This window comes from Balearica regulorum, chromosome 2 (genome assembly GCF_011004875.1).
Source record: "Balearica regulorum gibbericeps isolate bBalReg1 chromosome 2, bBalReg1.pri, whole genome shotgun sequence".
Taxonomy (NCBI): Eukaryota; Metazoa; Chordata; class Aves; order Gruiformes; family Gruidae; genus Balearica; species Balearica regulorum.
The window spans coordinates 102,869,042-102,888,433 of NC_046185.1; the positions used below are offsets into that span (position 1 = coordinate 102,869,042).

Sequence of the window (19,392 nt, forward strand, 5' to 3'; positions counted from 1 at the left end):
TCATTTATCACTTCACTGTATTTTCCTGTTTTTTCACAAATAATTGTCCGTTTATTGCCTTGTCAGTTGTCTTGGGCTGGGGTATGCCAACGCTACCCACTGAATAGCATACTGCTGTGGAAGTAGCTCTGCTCAGGTCAGGGGAACCACTTTTGGCATTACTCATTACTTGAAACAAAAAAGGCATAACGGCTTTGGAAGGACAGGATGAAATCCACTGACATCTCCAAATCTAATCCCTTACTTGCTCTTTTTTAATAGCTGATTTTATAATTCCTTGTTTGCAATTGCCCAAACTTACTGTTGTCATCAAATGCAGGGTTTTTTTAAAGGAGCTTGGGCATTGCTATTAATGAACAATCTCACCTTCTTCTTCATGTACTATAGTGATTTAAGCACTTTAAAAAGACCTTGGTTTTCCATTGTCTAATACTACCTCATTTTGCACCTCTGTTTTTTTCTGCATGCAACAGTATGTATTTTTGTGCCTAATTCAGTAGAGAGCATTGAAATGACTCTTTAGCACTCGTCCTTTACGTTCTCATTATTTTATCAGAGGATTTACATATTGCCTCTTTGTGGGATACGTTTTAGCACCTCCAGCTCTTACTGCCTTGTCATGCTCTCTAACTATTCCCTCACTATAGCTTCCTTAACTCCCCAAACTTCCTTACCTGAAATCTTTTCCCACTGACCAACCTGTTGCTACCAGGGCAGACCCAAGACACTTATGCCTGGCCTTCAGCCCCACTCTGTTTCTTTTAAAAGTCGAGTCGGGTCTCCCGCTGACCGATTTATTTCCCCAAAGCTCAAATCTCAGTGCCTTACTCTTTGTAGCTCAAATATCACTTTTTGTGATGCCTACCCGCTCGACTGGACAAATAACAGAGCATTAGGGCTCTGCGTATTTCAATGCTGATTAAAAGGGGGGAGAGCGGGGGATGGCGATGAGAGACCTGGCCCAAGGCGCCTCCTGCTCCCGCCGCCCAGGGAGGACACCCCGGTGGGCACCTGGGCAGCCGCTCTCTGCCCGGCCCGGGGGACGGGCCCGCCGTGTACCGCTGCTAGAGGGACTTTCCTCACCGCAGCCGGCTGCCGCGGAGCGCCCGGCCCCGCGGGCCAGGAGTCGTATCGTCCCCCCGCCCCGGGGAGCCATCTCCGGGCGGGGGCGGCGGGGCGAGCGCGGCCCGGCGCCCCTCCGTGCCCGGCGGCGGCGGCGGCTCAGTGCGCAGGCACGGAGCGGGAGCGAGCGGCGCTCCGGGCCGTACATAATACGTGGTGTCTGGGGCCGGCGCGGCGCAGAGCGGAGATGGGACCGGGGCGGGAGAGCCGCAGCTAGCGCCGCTGCGGTTGCTCAGCCGGCTGAGGGGAGCGGCAGGAGGGACAGGTAACCCCGCCGCCCCGGGGCCGCTGCTCCCGGCCTCTCGACAAACTTGGGCTCGGCAGTTTGGCGGGGGCGGCGGAGGCTCCTGTCACTGTCGACCCTCTCACGGGGGGGCGTAGGGCGCGGAGCTTCCCGCGGGGGGAGGCGGCGGTGGGCACCGGCCGCCCGGCGGGGGAGGGGGATGCGGGGTATCTGTGGACCCCGGGCTTCACCTCCCAGCCCGGGGGAGGGGGCGGCCCTCCCGGGGGAGGCTGGTGCAGCGCTGCCCCGCCGCCGGGAGGGGGCCGCGCCGCGCTAGGGGGCGCGATGGCCGGGTGCTGCGGGGTAGGGGCAGGGCGGGGGGCGGCCGCCGGGCCGGACCAGGCTGGGCTCTCCTCTGTCCTCGGGTCCCGGTACTTGGAGGCGCCGGGCCGGCGTGGGTGAGGGCCGCCAGTCGGTTGCGGGGTCTGAGATCTCCGCCAGGGTGCGGGCGCTGCGGAGTTCTTCCACTTCGCCCGGGAAACGGGCGGTGGAGAGTGTGTCCTGCCCGGCCGGGGAACATCCCGCTCCGGCCTGTGCGGCCCTTCGCCGGAGGGGCCGCGACTTGACGGCTGGGAAGCGGGCGAGGCCGCCGCCCCCGGGAGGGGAGGCCCCGGCCTGTGCCCCACCCGCGAGGCCTTGCTCCCCTGCAGAGGAGAGGGCCCTGCTCGCTCCCCCGTGCCCGGCAGCGGCGCAGGAGGGACCCCGGAAAGCAGCCGGGCACCCCAGATGCCCTTGGGGGAACGGTGGCAGCTGCCCATCCCACTCCCCCAGCCCGGGTGAGAGCAGGGCGCTGGGCGGGAGCCGCGGCAGCCTGAGGGCTGGCGTCGACTTTGATGAACTGGGTCAGGCCGAGCACGGCTTGGCCCAGCCTCAGGCCTGGGAACGTGCTGGGCCCTGGCATGACAGGTGGCTGAGGCATCAAAAAGGCCATCTGTGGGTCTGCTGGCAAAGATGGGTTATTTATTCCAGTGTTCACTCTTCACAGGGGTCTCGCTTTCTGTAGGTAAAGACTGGAAATGCAGCCCTGTGAATGGAAGGGTCAAAGTGTGTAAATCTGGAGAAGGGAGGGGAGACTTCACCTGTGCGAACTCATTGACTTTGTGGCTTATATTTGGTGGCAGTGTGCTGTCGCGGAACAATGGTACACCCTTATTTGCTTTGTCCTGTCTTTCAGATACCAGTTCCTTACAGTTTTTAAAATATGTCCAACCCTTCAGTAAGAAAGCAAAGTAGTTGGAAAATTTATTGGGTAATTTTTGTTGGAGCTTGCTCATCTTTTAAGCTGCCTGTTCACCATCCTGTCATATCTCACCAGATCAGGGGAGAATAGTAAAGCTCAAAGTAAACAGGATAGCTTTTGCCATGGAAACAAAAGTTGCTAGGGGATGGATTGCTACTACAAAGTGGTGTGCTCTGAAGCTGTGATCATAGATCGCATGTGTTCCTAGGCACCTCAGGTTTAGGCACTGAAAAACTTTTAATGATTAAACCACTTCCTGCAGCCTGGATGCATGTTCTAAGCTCGCGCGTAACACAGATTTGGGTAACAGTGACTCTCTTTAGCGAAAGTTTCCCAACATGTGAGCATTTAGTTTCTCAGCCTTGAAGGTGAGACATGCAAATACACATCAAGCCTCAGGAGATCATACTGCTACTGTAGTATTTGTTCACCCAATGTAAATTTATGCTGTGACATGCATTTCCTTCTTATTCATGGAGAACTGTTTTCTCCCACCATACTCTGTTTCAGTTCTTCTGCCCCATCTGTAAGTAGCAAGAACAACAACATTATGTTTACATTGCAGCTGAGATGAGAGACCATCTTAGGACAAATTACCAGGCTGCTTCAATGAGTCATATAGGGCTAGGAAGCCTTCTTCTCTTCTCTCTAAGGGACATGATATTTTGCAAAAGATAGGAGATTACTTATAAGTGGAAGAGTGAGCAGAAAGAAAATATTCAGTAGGACTAATATTATGCAGTGCTTAAAAAGAATTAATGATGCTGGCAGTCTTTTTTTTTTTTTTTTTTCATTTTAAAAGGTCATACTACTTGATGCTATCGCAATTCTTTCAATCAAAAGATCATTCTTTTGTTTTCTATTCCACCTCTCAGCTCTTATTTATCATCTTGCTCATATGCCTCACCAAAACCACCTATTAGCGATTTAGATTGCTAAATAGAAAAAAAAACAGCTATGTGTAATGTAAGTGATTCCAGGCTGTATGGTTCTTGTAGGCAATTCTTCATCAAGCTGTTAGAAACACTACACCCTCTTTTCTCTCTCTTGACTAAACCTACAGACAGTGCAGTGAATGCAAGATAGTGTTTATACATCTTTCTGTCACATTACATTGAGTTTTTATTGCAATAACTACAGTGGCTGGTTCAGACTCAGCAATGTGCTTCACCTGCTTTCTGAATTCTGGAGAAACCAAAGCAGCTCTAAAATTGTCTCCTGGTGGCAGCCGGAGTAATGCAAGCAAGCTTTGGCAGGCCACATTATCTGGTCATGTTTGGCCTGGTCCTTCCCTGTATTGACCTTGTGGAGTCACTTACAGCTGGGGAAAATACCTCCCTTTCTACTCATTATATGATGGTAAATGTACTTACTCAAATGACTTAAGTTGGCAAGGAGTTAAGCATAATTTATTTAAGGAGGTAGGGTTGATGTGAGAATAAAGATCTAAGTAAGGACCTGAGACAATGAGTCTTTGCAGAGCTTTGGTTGGCCTCTTTACTTTCTGCTGTGGGGGATGGAGTGCTTGCTTACTCTTGTCCAAAAGACATGTTGAGGGATATGGACATAAACTGTTCTTACCCTTGAGGTACAGGCTGTGTGACTCTGTGTACGCGAGCTGGGGCAGCTATGGTAAACTGCACCATTGCTTCATCCTCTCCTCTCACCCTAAGGTATTTTTGTGAGGTGGGCAGAACTCTGATTTTGAGGACTCTTCAGTGCTTGTCCTCTGGAATATGGCAGCTAGCTGTCAAAGAAATGGTGGCAGTGAGAAAAGAGGACGACTTTGCCTCTTTTTTCAGGTAGGGAGTAAACAGTGGAAGAAGAGACTCCTAAGGGAAACAAAAAGAGCTCTTTTGCAAAAGAACAGACAGTCTCCAAAAGCAGAATAACTTTTAGTATTTCCCCACCAGATTTCAGATTATATACTTATATCCATACTGCATTTTTTGTATTTCAAAAAGTAATAGTGTTTAAAAGCTCATAGTGTTGTAAAAGAGCACAACAAACTTAACTTTTCAATATATTAACTGTAGCAGGAAACATATGTATTATCAACATACAACTTGACATGGGGTGGCCCAGGTGCCAGGCTCTCCCTGCTCACCTGGTGAGCAGCTGGTGCTGCCCAGGAGTTTGTTGCTGTCTCAAGGTCTCCATCCAGCCTGCCTGTTTCTCTACCTTGCCTGGGAAGGCCAGCACCTTGAGCTCACTCTGGAGGGCAATAATGCTGTAACATCAGCAGAGAGCAAGCCCATCCACAGACTCAGTACTTATTTGATTTCCTAACGTTTTACAGTGGCTGAACTGGAAAAGGGAAGCCTGCAGGGGATGCAAAGACAGTTCTGGTTTCAAAGAAGGGTCTCCTGTCAGAAGCTGTGCCTAGCACTACCCCTGCTGCTCTGCAAAGCTCAGCCACCAGCACTATTCACCACCCCAACCCCCCCCCCCCCCCCCCTTCTCAAGGACTTCTGGCCCTTGCTAGGACCCCCAGCATCATGTGGGCCTCCTCCTCCACCTGGTCATGGCTTCCGTGAGAGCCTTGAAACCTCATCATGAGTTACAAGAGAGATGTTTGCAATCCCAAACTAAATACATGTTAGATATACAAAATAAAAAAACCCCAAGATTACTGTTTTTTATACAGAGGAAAAAGCAAACTCCTCTTTATCCCTTTGCAAAGAATGCAATCGGATTTCAAAAGGGTGGAAGATCGCTCTTATACCAGCGGTGATTCCAAAAGGCTGGAAGATTGCTCTTATACCAGTGGTGATTTCAGAGCCAGCCAAAAGTTTCATTCAGGCTATTGCCATTCCCCAGCAATACTTTTTGGCTTCTGCTTAATTTAAATGCAGCAGTGTCTGTTTTTCTTGCGTACTCCGGTACGTCATACCCAGCAGGATCACCCATTCCTGAAAGGCAAAAGGCTGTAGGGCTGTAAAATTGGGAGGTCCAAGCTGCCATGAGCATGTCAAACCTTCCCTCTAAGTAAAATTGCTGTGGCAATCAGATGAACTGCTTGGAGCTGATATAAATTGAGCTGTTACATTCAGATGCAAGTACTGATTAACAATTCCCTTTGGACTGAGGCCTTTTGAGCTTCTTTAAAGAGAAGTTAGTCAGCTTAAGCAACATTGACCTGTTGCTCAAGTTTTTTTAGGGGCTAGTATTACTTCAATGAATTCAGTAACATCATATCTGTGCAAGCAAGTTCAGGCCTGGAACTTGCATAGTTAAATATAAATATTGTGTGTTAAGAGAACTTCCATGAAGTGGAAAGAGTAGGGAACATTGTTGGTAGTTTTCATAGCAGGCAAAACTCTGATTTTTATTAAAGTCAGCAGGAGCTTGAGCATTGACTTCTTGAAGGAAGCAGTGGTTTGCTATAAGTTTAGCATTTCCATTTCACTCACTTCAGTGAGCAGAATGGTGCTGTTATGGCATTCCATCATTTTCATTTTTAATTATCCATATTTAAGTACAGGATATATACGGTTTCAATCTTTCTAGGACCTATTTTGCCTCTGTTTCTCATGGCTATGAATGTTATATCAACACTTAATCCCACACTTCAAAAGCTCAGGCAAAAACATTTAAAAAAAACCTTACCCAGCAGTTTGGAAAGTTCCTAAGGTTGCAAACTAGTTAACCGGTAGAAGCAGTCTGGATGAGGGGCATCATGAGCCCTTGAGGGATGCTGGCTTTTGTTACCTGATATATTCTCCTTTTTTCAATCTCCACAGAAATGCAGTAGCGCAGTAGTACAAAAGATGGGGAGTGGGCACCCTGTGTATGGGAGTATGGGAGGGAATGTCCTCTGCAGCACCTTTAGGCTGCACTGTGCCAAGACGCTGAGTGCCTTGGATTCGCTTGAGCCGAGTCACCACGTGTAACTACCAGGCTCATTTCTTGGTTTGGAAAAAAAGTGAAGGAAAGGTCTCTCTGGGCTGCTTTTTTTTTTGTGTTGTCTGGAGAGTTTGTAGCCTGCTTTGCTCTCCTGCCACATCTGCTTTGCATGAAACCTCTCATTGCAGGTAGGAAGGATGAGCTCCTATGCTGATGTTTGTGGGTCCAAGCATACGCAGGGCAGCACCGAGGGAGGGTACCAACGCTACGGAGTTCGATCCTACCTGCATCAGTTTTATGAGGACTGCACAGCTTCAATTTGGGAGTATGAGGATGATTTTCAGATCCAGAGATCGCCTAGCAGGTGGAGCTCTACATTCTGGAAGGTACTGCCCGTTGCTGTTTAGTCCCATTTCAAGACTTTCCCATGTAACTAATTGTTTTAGGTAGTCATCCAGAAAGGCCTTCTGTTGCTCAGTTTTTCCCTGAGATGACTGAATAACCATCTGTCTGAAAGCAGGGCACTCTTACCAGGATATATAAGCTTCCAAGGGAGTTCTGGGGTCTTTGGATCCTCTAGTTTCTCTGTCACACAGAGCCATGTCACTGAAACATCGAAGTCTTGTCTGGGAAACCCCACCCATAGCTGGAAAGTGTAGTTTACCTCTGCTCTGCACCCACAATAGTCCTGCCTGATTATTGGGAATAGGAGTGGTAGGTTAACAGCAGTAACTCTGGGACTGTGTGATCTGGAGAAAACCTGGGTAATCAAGAAAACCGCAAGATCCCAAATTAAGGTCAGGGAACTCAACAGAACTGGAGAACACTAGAGGTTGGAAGGGGCCTGTGAGGCCATCTAATCCAACCCCTCTGCTTTGATGGTAGGGCCATTCCCTATGAACCAGATTTTGCACTTCTACGTGAAATGTGCTAGAAGTATTCTACAGCCTGTTCAGGGCAATAGCAACTCCCTTCTGATCCCTGCAAATGATTGACATTTCATGGAGTAAAAGCAAGTGATGGATATTACAGACTGTCAGCAGGGACTGAACCATTGGTGCTAACCACCACCTGAAGCTAAACAAATAATCAGTCACACAGCACTGGGGTTGAACTGTGATCCTCTCTGTGATGGGACCTTTGAACAGGAAATGCTATTTAAATGTATAGATGCATATTCCATTGTTTCCAGAAATGTCAACACTGAATTACATAAATATGAGTTGTAAAAAGACAGTTTCTCCATATATTTTTAGTTCTAGTAGGGCCACGTATGACTTAAAATAAAAATACCAGCCTTTTCCTAGAAGAGAGAACAGTACCTGCAAGGCACTGTTGAAAGCTAAGTGCCTCCTAGGACCGCTTACCAACTAAAAACTGGAAAGGCATATTAATTTTTGTTTGTTTCTTTGTTTTTGTTGTGTTTTTTTCCAGGTCGGACTCATCTCTGGGACGGCTTTTATGCTGATAGGTTTAACAGTTCTTGTAGTGGGTTTTCTTGTGCCACCAAAAATTGAAGCTCTTGGGAAAGATGATTTTGTTGTGGTGGATACCCGTGCCATTCAGTTTAATGGGTCCCTTGATATATGCAAGCTGGCTGGAGCAATCTTGTTTTGCGTTGGAGGGTCCACCGTGGCGGCATGTCTGCTGATGTCTGCTTTTGCTAAAAGTTACTCCAAAGAAGAAAAGTACCTCCAGCAAAGATTTAAAGAGAGAATAGCTGATATAAAAGCCCACGCAAATCCAGTCACAAAAGCGCCAGCACCGGGAGAATCAAAGATACCCGTCACTTTGTCCAAAGTTCAAAGTGTCCAACCTTTATCTGAAACCTGACCCTTTCCTTAGGTTTTGTTTCTCACTTGTAGATCACTTTAACTGGAACATATCAGCTGTTGTTGGCATACGTGCTAGTCAGTTACAACATTGAGTGCTCTGCTGTACAAACACACAGCTGATGGGGAAGCTGCTCCAATACAAATTTAGCATTGGGAAAAGGGAAATTATGTGATTAGACCTGTGACCAATATATTCAGTGTATTTGAACATTTTAATCTGTGTTGAATCAATAAGTCCTTGCAACAACGATTAGGTGTTTAGCTTATTGGATTGCATCCCTAGAAAACAGGGTGCGTTTATGACAGCTGTACCAGGAAGACCCTACATCCCACTGTTTAAAGTTTAGATGAACTGGCTTTTTATTTCATTTTCTTCTTGCCTTTAAAATACTGTTTAGTCCTACTTTTACTGCCTGGTTCTGCTGTCTGGGAAGCCAAGATTTTGCCCTTGTAATTTGCACTTGTCCTCCTGTCACATGCTACAGTCGGTATCAAAGTAATTCTGCACAGGTAAAATGTACATGGCAGCGAGAGCCCTTAATCTGATCCTGGCACGTGTCTCTTCCCAGCAACGTTACTTTCTGGGAAAGGCAAGTTATACTTGATCCCAAGTTAAAACTAACCTGTGCAAAACTGCCACTTTCTTCTTAGTCATTGCCATATTAACAAAAAATACAAAATAAAGGTAAAGAATTAATATGGGAGGAGGAACATCATCCTCATGTATCTTTGGTTTGATATTGTTCCTTTCATTATATTGTATTATGTTTGAACCTTACAGAAAATGTTTCAGTTTTGGCTGGGTATGGATTACTAAAACTGGTTTGATATGCCCAGGTCCCATATTCTGTCAGACATTAATGCCATGTTAGATGACCTTGACATACTTATCTAAAGACATTTTGAAATGCTGTTTATATTTTTATAGAGGATAGAAAAAGTTCTGCTTAACCAGATACCTTTATGTAAATGCTTATCTGAAGACTTGTCCTTTCACAGAAGGCCCTTAATTATTTTCCCACCCAGGGCAATTATTTCACTGTCTTAATCTATGGATTTAAATTAAAATGTATAAAGAAAGATGTGACATTTGTATTCTCTGACAATATGTGCCACCTTATAGTTCTGTCTATTTTTTGAATGGATTGAATAAAATTCTAGGCGTGAGCCAACCATGAATTTTGTGAAAAGTCTCTTTCTAGTCAAACAGATTTCTCTATAAATCTAATATTTCAGTTTGAAAGGAGAAATCAGCAGTCGAAACTCTCTGGTCTGTTACTGCAGTCTGTGTTTTCAGTTTTCATAGCTAAGGAAGTCACTTTGGTGCTGAATAAAAAAAAAAAAACATCATCTAGCATGCTAACAGCAGGTACATGGCAACAGCTGTGCTCTTTCCCTTGCTGATAAAACTTTGTGGTCTGTGACTTGGTTCCTACTTCCACAACTTAAATAAACCAGAACATACATGTTTGGAAGTTTCAGCTGAATCTATGATAATTATCGTGGCTGACAACAGCATTGAAAGTAAGGTTTTCTTCTGAAAATAAAGCGCCTCTCTTAGGCACTGCAGTTGCGTTGCTAAACATTAGCATGGCAAAGATGGTCAGTCAAGAGCTCGTCACATGCACACCATTACAGAGAATGAAACGAAGTAGGTTTTGGTGCATCTGAGAATTCACTGACACCTGCCTATTAGAAGTGCAAAAGTACACTGCACCCAATGCTTAAAAATAGGATTGTAATCTCAGGGGAGAAGCAGATGAAGCAGGGCTAAAGAGGAAAAGATGAGAAGAGTGTTCAGGTGAGGAGCTGGGCATTATTTATAAAGCAAGCCAGCAAGAACAGGGGTGATGGGTAGTGATTCCTCACGGGGCAGGACACGGGGACAGGCTGTCACTGCTGCTGTTAGTTACTCCAGGTAGAGAGGGTCCTCAGCGCTTTCTTCTCAGGTTGGGAGGAATTTTGTTTACTGCTGTTAGCTTTCACTGCTGTCAGGCTATTGGTGCATGGGCAGCAGAGAGTCAAGCTGTCCTGACCTTTCAATGGGGAGTTTTTAGTTAAAATTGTGCATAAAGGAAATGTGACATTTTAAGCTCACCTAAGGAGATGAGAGTGAGGGCTCCTGTGGCCATTACTGAGTCCCTTTGTTCCACCTGCCTTTTGTTAACATTGTACTGGAAGTTTGACTGAAAATCCAGTGGGAAAAGGAAGCACAGGCTGGGCTTGTTTACCCAAAGTAGCTGTATGGGTATACAGTTCTCCTTAAAACACACCCCCACGTGCAGACACACACATGCAAGTGTGGCTAAATTTTTGTCCAGAGGACAGCTGACCCGACAGGTAATGAATACAGCTGATACAAGCACTGGGTGTTTGGTCACGTTACGCATCGCTCCTGCAGAACTGAACATGCTTTGGCAGTAGACGCGAGGATGAGTCATGCATGGCATTATCCAGGTGTCAGGGAAAAAGAAAAACCCTCAAGGATCTTACTGAAGCTTGCTGGGATAGGAAATGCATTTAGAATTTAGCAGCAGCAGCAGCAAAGCTGGTAACACTGTCACGGCTAACGTTGCCACACACGTTTTACCTCATTAAACCCCTGTTTCAGTTGCTTAGAGCTTTTCCAGAATTGAGACCTCTGGAGGTTGCAGTCCTTCATAGTAGAAAATCAGTGCTACACAGGGCTTTTGTGGAAATACTGAGCAGAAAATTACTCTGCTACTAATAACGTACTGGAAAGTTAAGACTTGTGAGAAATGTTTAAGATCCATTTCCTTGTAATGTTTTAACACCTTCATCCTTTGGTGCAGGAACTGAAGCATCAGCCAAAGAGCAGTGAAGATGTGCTTCTTGCTGTTCTCATGGAAAATGCCTGTGATATGGCCTCCAGCTGAGGAGCAGCGAGGGGCAGCCAAGCTCTCTGGGAACTTTCCAGTGAGGCTGAGGGCAACCTGTCCCTGCACATATCATTTCCCTACCATCTATCTTTTTCCCTTTCCCCATCCCCACCAAACTGCAGCACAATCCAGGACTGCTTGGACTTACCCTCTCAGCACTGGCTCCCGTCATCTTTCCAAAGGGCGCATTAACGGACTCCCTAGTGCAAATAAAATATGGCTTGAGCAGCCAAGCTCTTCTTTTTCTAACCCTCTGACCTCCCCATTCAAGAGGCTTCTTTCAGTTTCTTCATGCTCACTTTATTTCTTGCCCCTCTTCTAGCCTCATTTGGCTTAAAATTACAAACACAACCATAGCCCAACAGCATTTTCTATGCAATTGTGGTGAAAGAAATCACGCTTTTCATTCTGAGTGGTAATCACAGACTTAATTTTTGTTAATACATGCTCTCCCAAAGGTGAGGTCTGCTTCCCCTACCACACTGTGCAGAAAAGGCTTCTCTTTAGTATCTGTTCTGTTCTCCTCCCTCCAGGCTGTCTTGACCCCTTTATCTTCCATTTGTTCCCACTGCACTGTTAATCACAGGCAAAGGCAGAGACGCAGAAATGTCCCCTCCTCCCGAGCCAACTGTAAACAGATTTAATTCCCGGTTTCTGCTGCAGCCTCAGCCTGCCATTTCCAAGCACGAGACTTTTAATCACACACAAGTGCAAGCAAACAGCTCTTCATGAAAGCAGCAGAAGCAGAGTGGGGAGGCTGCAGCATCCAGACCAGTGGCCAGGAGACAAAGAGGTTTTATGGGGAGAGCAGCAGCAGAACCTGCACACTGGGGAGGCTGTTCAGCCCCCAAGGATGTGAAATCCAAGCGAGACAGCAAAAGGCTGCAAGAACCTTAGTTGGATGCACTTTTCCAGCAGCTTTTTATCAAAGGGCTAATAGCAGAGCAACAATTTTGGTAAAATAAAAGAATTAGCACTTCGGCTCATTCAGCAGTGACCGGTCACCCTGCCATTACACAGCAGGCTGCCCTCTCAGCTCACTGCACGTCAGGGGTAGTGAGGCAATACGATGCTCCCTGAGTAGGCTTTGGAGCACAGCCTCGCTCCCTCCTCATCCCACCACTGCCCAGAGAAGCAGCCGCTCCACAGAGCATTACCCCGCGCTGGCCATTTGGGGTTGGTGCCCACGCACCGCTTACAGAAGCGATGTTTGGGTTTTGCCAGGTCATCCCTATGGCAGTTTGTCCCCAGGGAACATCATCGCAAATGGGGAGACCCACATAGCCTCCTATTTCCGATATTTAGTAGAAAGCACGTGTGCTCCTTCTGAAGCCTTCTGATCTCTGGGCAAACAATCCATCCGCACCCTGATTTTCTTCAGCTCTTATCTGGACGCACGGCAGACCACACAGCACACGTTTCCTGCATTAGTTCACTTGATATACATTAAGCGGGGCAAAGCTCAATTTTGCTGTCAGATAATTTACAGAGGGACTGTTATGAAAATAATCTCTGCGTATTAACAGTAAGTCAGGCCAATACTTCTAACAGCCCTGCAAACAGAAGAGACAGCGTGCAAGTAACTGATTTTATTGTTTTGCCTAACCATTTGCAGCTGGTTTTTTGCAGGCCCACTTTTTCCATAATTTACCATTCATGGGTTTTTGCAAATAAAGATGGCAGATCATTTTTAAACACTGCTAATAAGCTAGTCAATTTAACAATGTACTAGATATGTCGCTCCAGCAATTTCAGCCTCAACACTCACAGCTTCAGGCCACTGCCGAGCTAAAGGCACCCCCCCAGTCTGAGCCTGGGAGGATGCTTGTTCTGCCAGAGAGGCGCCTCTCTGGAATGTCATTATTTCCTTGCATCTACTCGCCTAATGGCTTCAGTGTCTGCTGCTCTTTCCCTCCCTGCCTCCTTCAGGAGCCTCGCGCCCTGATATTTCCTTCCTCAGCCGCTGCATCTATTTTCAGTGCGGCAGCAGGGGTGAGGTGAGAGGGACCCCTGCCCCAAGCACATCTTGGAAGGGGTGCAAAACATGCCTGCCTGAAACAGCAGCACGGGGGACGCAGGTCTGCAGCACAGGCAGAAGGGTGATGACAGGGGAGGGAGGCGAATGGGAAGGAATCCCTGGGGGACATCTAGAAAAATGCAGCATTTCAAGCATCAATATTGGTTATCTTTCAGTGAAGATCAGAAGAGACAGTCACTGAATATTGAAGGCGCAGAAAAACTTGCTGTAGGCCTAAAACCTGTGATCAGAACATAAATACAGTGGCTAAAATCTTCATGGAAGCAGACTTAAAAAAATCCCAACTTTAACATCAATATTCTGTTCACCACAGATGGCTAGACAAGCATGAGGACCTTATTCTTGAAGAAGTGCATCATCCTCAGTGTGAGAACATATTTTTCCCTTTAATATACTGTAATAAAGAAGTCTCTTCTGACAGCTCTTGCTCAGACTGGGTTCAGCTCTCACCCGACCCTTGTAAAGGGATTTCTCCTGAAACCACAGCAAGTTTGTGCCAATAACAAAGCATTTACTTCAAAGACTGCTGAACACTTTGCCACTATCTCCGAGAAGCACAGGTTGTCAGAGAATTCCCCGGTATCCATCACTTAGAGGCTGGTTGGGTCTCTGGCTCACTGCTTTGTAAGGCCACAACCAAGTGGGCTCCTCTGCATCTCCATCTGCATCTCGCCTTGCGAAGCCGAGGTGATGGAGCTGGCCCAGAGCAAGGCACGCCATCAACGCAAAGCAGAGCAGAGGCAGTCGCCAAGACCCCGTGTAGCCACGGGAGCCAGTGCCAGCTCCTTTCAGCTCTATCCTGTAGCTGAGCTCTGAGAGTAGGGGCAACTCCAGCATTTTTCCAAAAACACCGCAGGAGCCACCTGATCTTCCACATGCCCAGAGAGCCATGGTCTGAGATTTCCCCAGGGTAAGACAGCACCATCTCTTGGAGCACTTATGACCAGCACATGTAACCAGCCCCTGTGTAGCTCAAAGAAGAATGGACTGCAACTAGCTTGTGCTGACCTCCAGGCGATCATGTAACTGTGGAAAGCAACAGATTGAGTTAGCTGGTTTAAACGTGTCCTGTGTTTAACCATATGTCTACATGACCTGCCATCAAATCTTTGCCCTGACATGGAACATTCTCTGGGTCCTCTGCCCTGCCATTATCCCTCCAACAGCAGGGACTGCCCTCCAAGAGTGCCCCAGCATTGCCTAAACTGCTCTTTCTCCAGACACCACACATGCTTAGCCTAAAGTATGACAGGAAAGCATCCTCCAGATCACACAGAAGTTCCCCTGCCTGAACCAATGGCATAAACCGAAAGCCTCAGCTCAAAAGTAGCTCCAGAACCAAGAGCCAGATCATTTTCTCTCTGCAGATGCATGCACAGCATCCATGTTGAGAGAGCTCTGGTCCTTGTCTGGTACACTGCCAAGTCTATTCATACAGGCGGTCTGCAAGCAACCTAGCAGGCAGGCATACAGAAGGCAGTTCCCAAACCCCTCTCCAAGAGCAGCGTAGACCAGGCCACTGAGTCCTCACCTTCAGAATACCCCGTTGTGGATCACACAAATGTTGGTTTAGAAGAACCCCAAAGCGTACGCCAAAAGTATCTCCAGATCTGCTGTGCAAGGAGGCTGCTGGCTGTCTCTCCTGCACGCATCACACCTGCGTTCAGGCACGCACACAACCAAGCGCAGAAACCAGGCGTCAAAGATGACAATCTGCATCCCCAAATCTGCAGGAGGGAACTAATACAGCACAGGCTGGTTGCTTGTAAGCAGGGGTGAGCAGCAAAGGGGACAGAGCTGCTGAGAGCACCACGTGCCAGGGAAGTGAGCCATGGGTGGATGGAGCTGAATACCCACCCAGCAGCTGACATGTACATCACTCCTTTTGGTACAGGAGCCCTGATAGGGAAGTGATATGCATAGCCCCTCTGTCGTGGTTTTACCCCAGCGGGCAGCTGAGCACCACATAGCCGCTCGTTCACTCCCCCCCCCCCCCATCGGGATGGGGAAGAGAATTAGAAAAGTTAAAGTGAGAAAACTCATGGGTTGAGATAAAGACAGTTTAATGGGTAAAGCAAAAGCCGCGTGCACAAGCAAAGCAAAGCAAGGAATTCATTCCCCACTTCCCATGGGCAGGCAGGTGTTCAGCCATCTCCAGGAAAGCAGGGCTCTGTCACGCTTAACGGTTACTTGGGAAGACAAACGCTATCGCTCTGAACACCGCTGCCCCTGCCCCCCCCCTTCCTCCAAGCTCCTTATAAACTGAGCATGACGTCATATGGTATGGAATATCCCTTTGGTCAGTTTGGGTCACCTGTCCTGTCTGTGTCCCCTCCCAACTCCTTGTGCACCCCCAGCCATCCCGCTGGCAGGGCAGTGCAAGAAGCAGAAAAGGCCTTGGCCCCGTGTAAACACTGCTCAACAATAAGTCCATAGAACAAAAACATCTCTATATTATCAATGCTGTCTCCAGCACAAATCCAAAACATATCCTCCCACTAGCTACTATGAAGAAAATCAACCCTCTCAGCTGAAACCAGGACACCCTTTCATTTCCTGGTGTAAGCAACAGGCTTCCAGAAAGCAGGCATTTGTCTGAAAGCAGTGACAAACATTTCTAGGTCAGTCAGCACACCACGATCTCCTTCCACAGCCCACAAGCCAGGCACCTGCCCACCCCCCAGCAGCCAAGTTCAAGGCCCTTCGCAGCGCGGTGGCTGTCCCTGCTGCAGAGCTGCAGCAATGTATCTGAGTGTGGAGAGGAGTTAGTAAGAGAAAAAAGCCTAACACTAACCTTAAGGCCTTAGAGATGAACTGCCCACCCCTCACCAAAAAACCACCCCACACCTCTTACGCAAAAAACACCCTCTGCTTCAGTTTGCCCACAGAAATTCACACTTGAGAAGGCACTGCCAGGGAGAGGCTCTAACCCCCACGAGCGGGCACGATGCTACCGCAGCAGACAGCTGCCTCCCTTCGCATACGTGGGCCCATCTGCAAGCATCAGGTGTGCTTGAGGGCCAGGTCCCCAGCCAGAAGCACCTAAGAGGTATAGCTACCCTACCTTCCTTGTCCTGGGATAAGCCACTTATAACCATGTGGTCAGGATGCTTTGAACAATGACCTCTTTGGTCATCTTGAACTAAGCGTGGTGTTGCATGGAAAGGAGAAATAGCCTTTATCCACTTCCCTTCCTCTGCAGAGAGGGACTGCTTTTAAACAGTGGATGCAAATCTTGGCATACCAAGTTAATTCCCGCTTGGAGCTAACTTTGAGGCAGTGGGAACAATAAGAGAATGGCAGAGGAAGGTGTAAAGCTCAGGCTTCTCTGAGGATGCAAGCTTTGCACCAACAACCTCTAACTGAGAAATAACATGAAGCACAGGCATTATTTTTAGAAATATAGTTTATCACAATGAAGCTGGAAGAAGCAAATGCAGCAGAGAAACAGAAAGATGCAGAGATGGTATGTGGTAATGAAACCACAGCCTGTGGCAGCTCAGGAAACAAGGGCAGTTCCTGCATGAGGATACCAAGCTGGGTATCCAAAGTGCAGCAGCATGACATGACTGCTTGTCTCCAACACCACCACTTCATCACCGAGACAGTTTAAATCAGTCAAATCCTTAGTCAAATCAGAATTCCTTCCCAACTAAGACAAGCAGAAAAATCTAGTGAGGTCCAAAGATATTTTCTTCCCTCAAGAGCATGAGAATCCACTCACCCACATGAGCACAAAGGGATGGCACCCATCCCCTAAGTCCTTGCAAATAAAATAGCCCTTCCCTTGTACCTCAAGCATTGATTTTGTAGTCTCCTCATTCCCAGCTCCTTGCTTCTATGACATTCAACTGGTTCTGCCTGTGAAGCTGCTTTGGCTGAGGTACTTATCTATCTATCTATCTATCTATCTATCTATCTATCTATCTATCTATCTAATCCCTCCCTCCCTCCCTCCCTCCCAAGACCTACTGATCCCAGTCTCTCAAGCACGAATCCCAAAGACTCCCTCCAACTTACCTCCTCCCAAGCAGCCGTGGTTCCCAGGCTGCAGCTGTGAGAAACGGGGGACTGAGCCTCACTCACACAGTTCACCTGTGCTGGGAAAGTGAACTAAGGCCAGGAGTAAGGGGCACAGCCAGCCAGCACAGCTCCGCAAGAGGTACGGCTACGGCAGGGTTGAAGTCTCCAGGGCAGAGGAGGAAGGGGAGGGAGAAGGGAGACAGCGGTGCTGGCACCAGCCGCACTGCCAGAGCCGATTCCAGCCCCACATCCCTGAGAGCCAGAGTTGCCATGTCGCAAGTTTCACCTGAGGAGAAGCTGGATCAGTCACCAGCGTGCAGCACATGTGCTCAGTGTGAGCAAGTCTTGCTCAGCTACAGGAGAAAAAGAGGGTGGGGACCAGTTTTCTTAATGACTAATTTCAGTAAGATTACCTTTTTTTTTTTTTTTAAATCTCACTTAAAAATAAATAATGTAATCTTAGCGTTTTCAGCATCTTGACAGGATCTATCCTACTATATAATGCATTGGATTAGGAGTATGAGCTTCTAGCAATCCTTTTTCATTCTGTGGGCTTGAACAGGTTTTGAAGGAGGAAGAAACTCAAAAGTTTTCATATTTGAAAGCTGACAAGTTTTTTTGGTTTTTTTTCAGTTTCTGATATAGATAGAATGAGAAAGAAGCGAGAAGGAATGGCTCTAAAAAAGATTTCAAAGCAATACAGTGAGTCTTAAGAAATGTAGTTTCCCTTAGACTCTTTTTAGAAAACCTTTTGTTGAATGTCTCAACACAGTCTCCCACTATGAGGAAAATGTGATTTTACTCCAAATGGTGAGGCTTGAAGTGCTTTAGACTTAGGGGCAAGAGTCACTCTCATTGTCAGTTTCCAACACAAGCACTAATTTGATCTGTAACACCCACATTGACTCTGCCTCCCTTCCTGCATGCAGCCTGCCAGAGGATGCTCCTCATACCGCTCCAGCCTCTGCAGCCCTGGCACCCAAAGGCCAATCCACCGACTGTAGAAAAGTTTGGGTTGGTGGTGCTAGGGCCCTCCTCTGTCTTTTGGCACTTTCCCCTTTATTTAAGCAGACCCAATTCCAATTACCTCCCAGTCCCTTTCTAACTTTTCCCCACACCCCTCAGGGGGCCTGTCCTGGTTTTGGCTGGGATAAAGTTAGTTTTCTTCCTAGCAGCTGGTATAGTGCTGTGGTTTGGATTTAGGATGAGAATAATATTAATAACACACAGATGTTTTGGTTGTTGCTGGGCCATGTTTACACCAAGTCAAGGACTTTTCTGCTTCTCACATCGCCCCACCAGCGAGTAGGCTGAGGGTGCACGGCCAGGACAGCTGACCCAAACTGGCCAAAGAGATAATCCATACCACGTGACGTCATGCTCAGTATGTAACGGGGGGGGGGGGGGGGGGGGGGGGGGGAGGTGGCTGGAGAGGAACTGTGGCTTGGGAACTAGCTGGGCATTGGTCAGAGAGAGGTGAGCAATTGTGCTATGCATCGCTTGTTTTGTATATTCTTTTATCATTCTTATTATTATTTTCTTCCTTTTCCGTCCTGTTAAACTGTCTTTTTCTCAACCCATGAGTTTTACCTTTTTTTTCCTGATTTTCTTCCCCATCCCACTGAATGGGCAGGAGCGAGTGAATGGCTGAGCGGTTGTTTCACCTGCCTGCTGGGTTAAACCACAACAAGGCCTCACACATCCAAAATTTCTCAGGAAACAGGCTGAAGGAGAAGAAAACCCCAAACCACAAGTAGCGGGGGGGGGCATACAACTCTCGATAGATACATGCTTTTTGTTAACAGAAGCATCCTGCCACTTTATAGTACAGGTTTTGATATACGTACCACCTATGCAAGCTATACTTTATTTCAAGCTTGTTTTAAAAAAAAAAAAGCGCCTAACTTTGTGGCAAGGGCATCTACAGAATAGTGTTCCTTTTCTTCCTCTCTGAACAGACAGGAGGAAATCAGACCATGCTGAAGAGGGAATAACATAACAACATTTTGGACACAGCCCGCTATTCATCCAACACCACTGAAAGTTATTACAGGGTCAACAGTGCTTTGGTATTACGTTATTTATGCTTTATTGCAGGCTGTTAC

General features: G+C 47.3%; 1 protein-coding gene across 3 annotated transcripts; it reads left to right on the top strand.

Annotated features, from left to right (window-relative positions):
* Positions 1 to 1,118: 1,118 nt before the first annotated feature.
* NRSN1 (neurensin 1) lies at positions 1,119 to 9,505 on the top strand. 3 transcript variants are annotated; one of them, XM_075745171.1, is made up of 3 exons: positions 1,119 to 1,387; positions 6,680 to 6,877; positions 7,926 to 9,505. In XM_075745171.1, the coding sequence occupies exons 2-3, from the start codon at positions 6,689 to 6,691 to the stop codon at positions 8,322 to 8,324; spliced, it is 588 nt and encodes a 195-aa protein (XP_075601286.1). In that variant the 5' UTR covers positions 1,119 to 1,387; positions 6,680 to 6,688; the 3' UTR covers positions 8,325 to 9,505. The 3 variants fall into 3 exon arrangements, with proteins under 3 accessions (XP_075601286.1, XP_075601287.1, XP_075601285.1); XM_075745172.1 differs by lacking the exon at positions 1,119 to 1,387 and adding an exon at positions 1,725 to 1,803; XM_075745170.1 differs by lacking the exon at positions 1,119 to 1,387 and adding an exon at positions 1,827 to 4,447.
* Positions 9,506 to 19,392: the final 9,887 nt, after the last annotated feature.

Coding starts and splice junctions, on each gene's coding strand:
- NRSN1 (XM_075745170.1), top strand. CDS start 4,382: ATGGCAGCTAGCTGTCAAAGAAATGGTGGCAGTGAGAAAAGAGGACGA. Junction 4,448..6,679: donor GACTTTGCCTCTTTTTTCAG/GTAGGGAGTAAA, acceptor CTCTCATTGCAG/GTAGGAAGGATGAGCTCCTA. Junction 6,878..7,925: donor GGAGCTCTACATTCTGGAAG/GTACTGCCCGTT, acceptor GTTTTTTTCCAG/GTCGGACTCATCTCTGGGAC.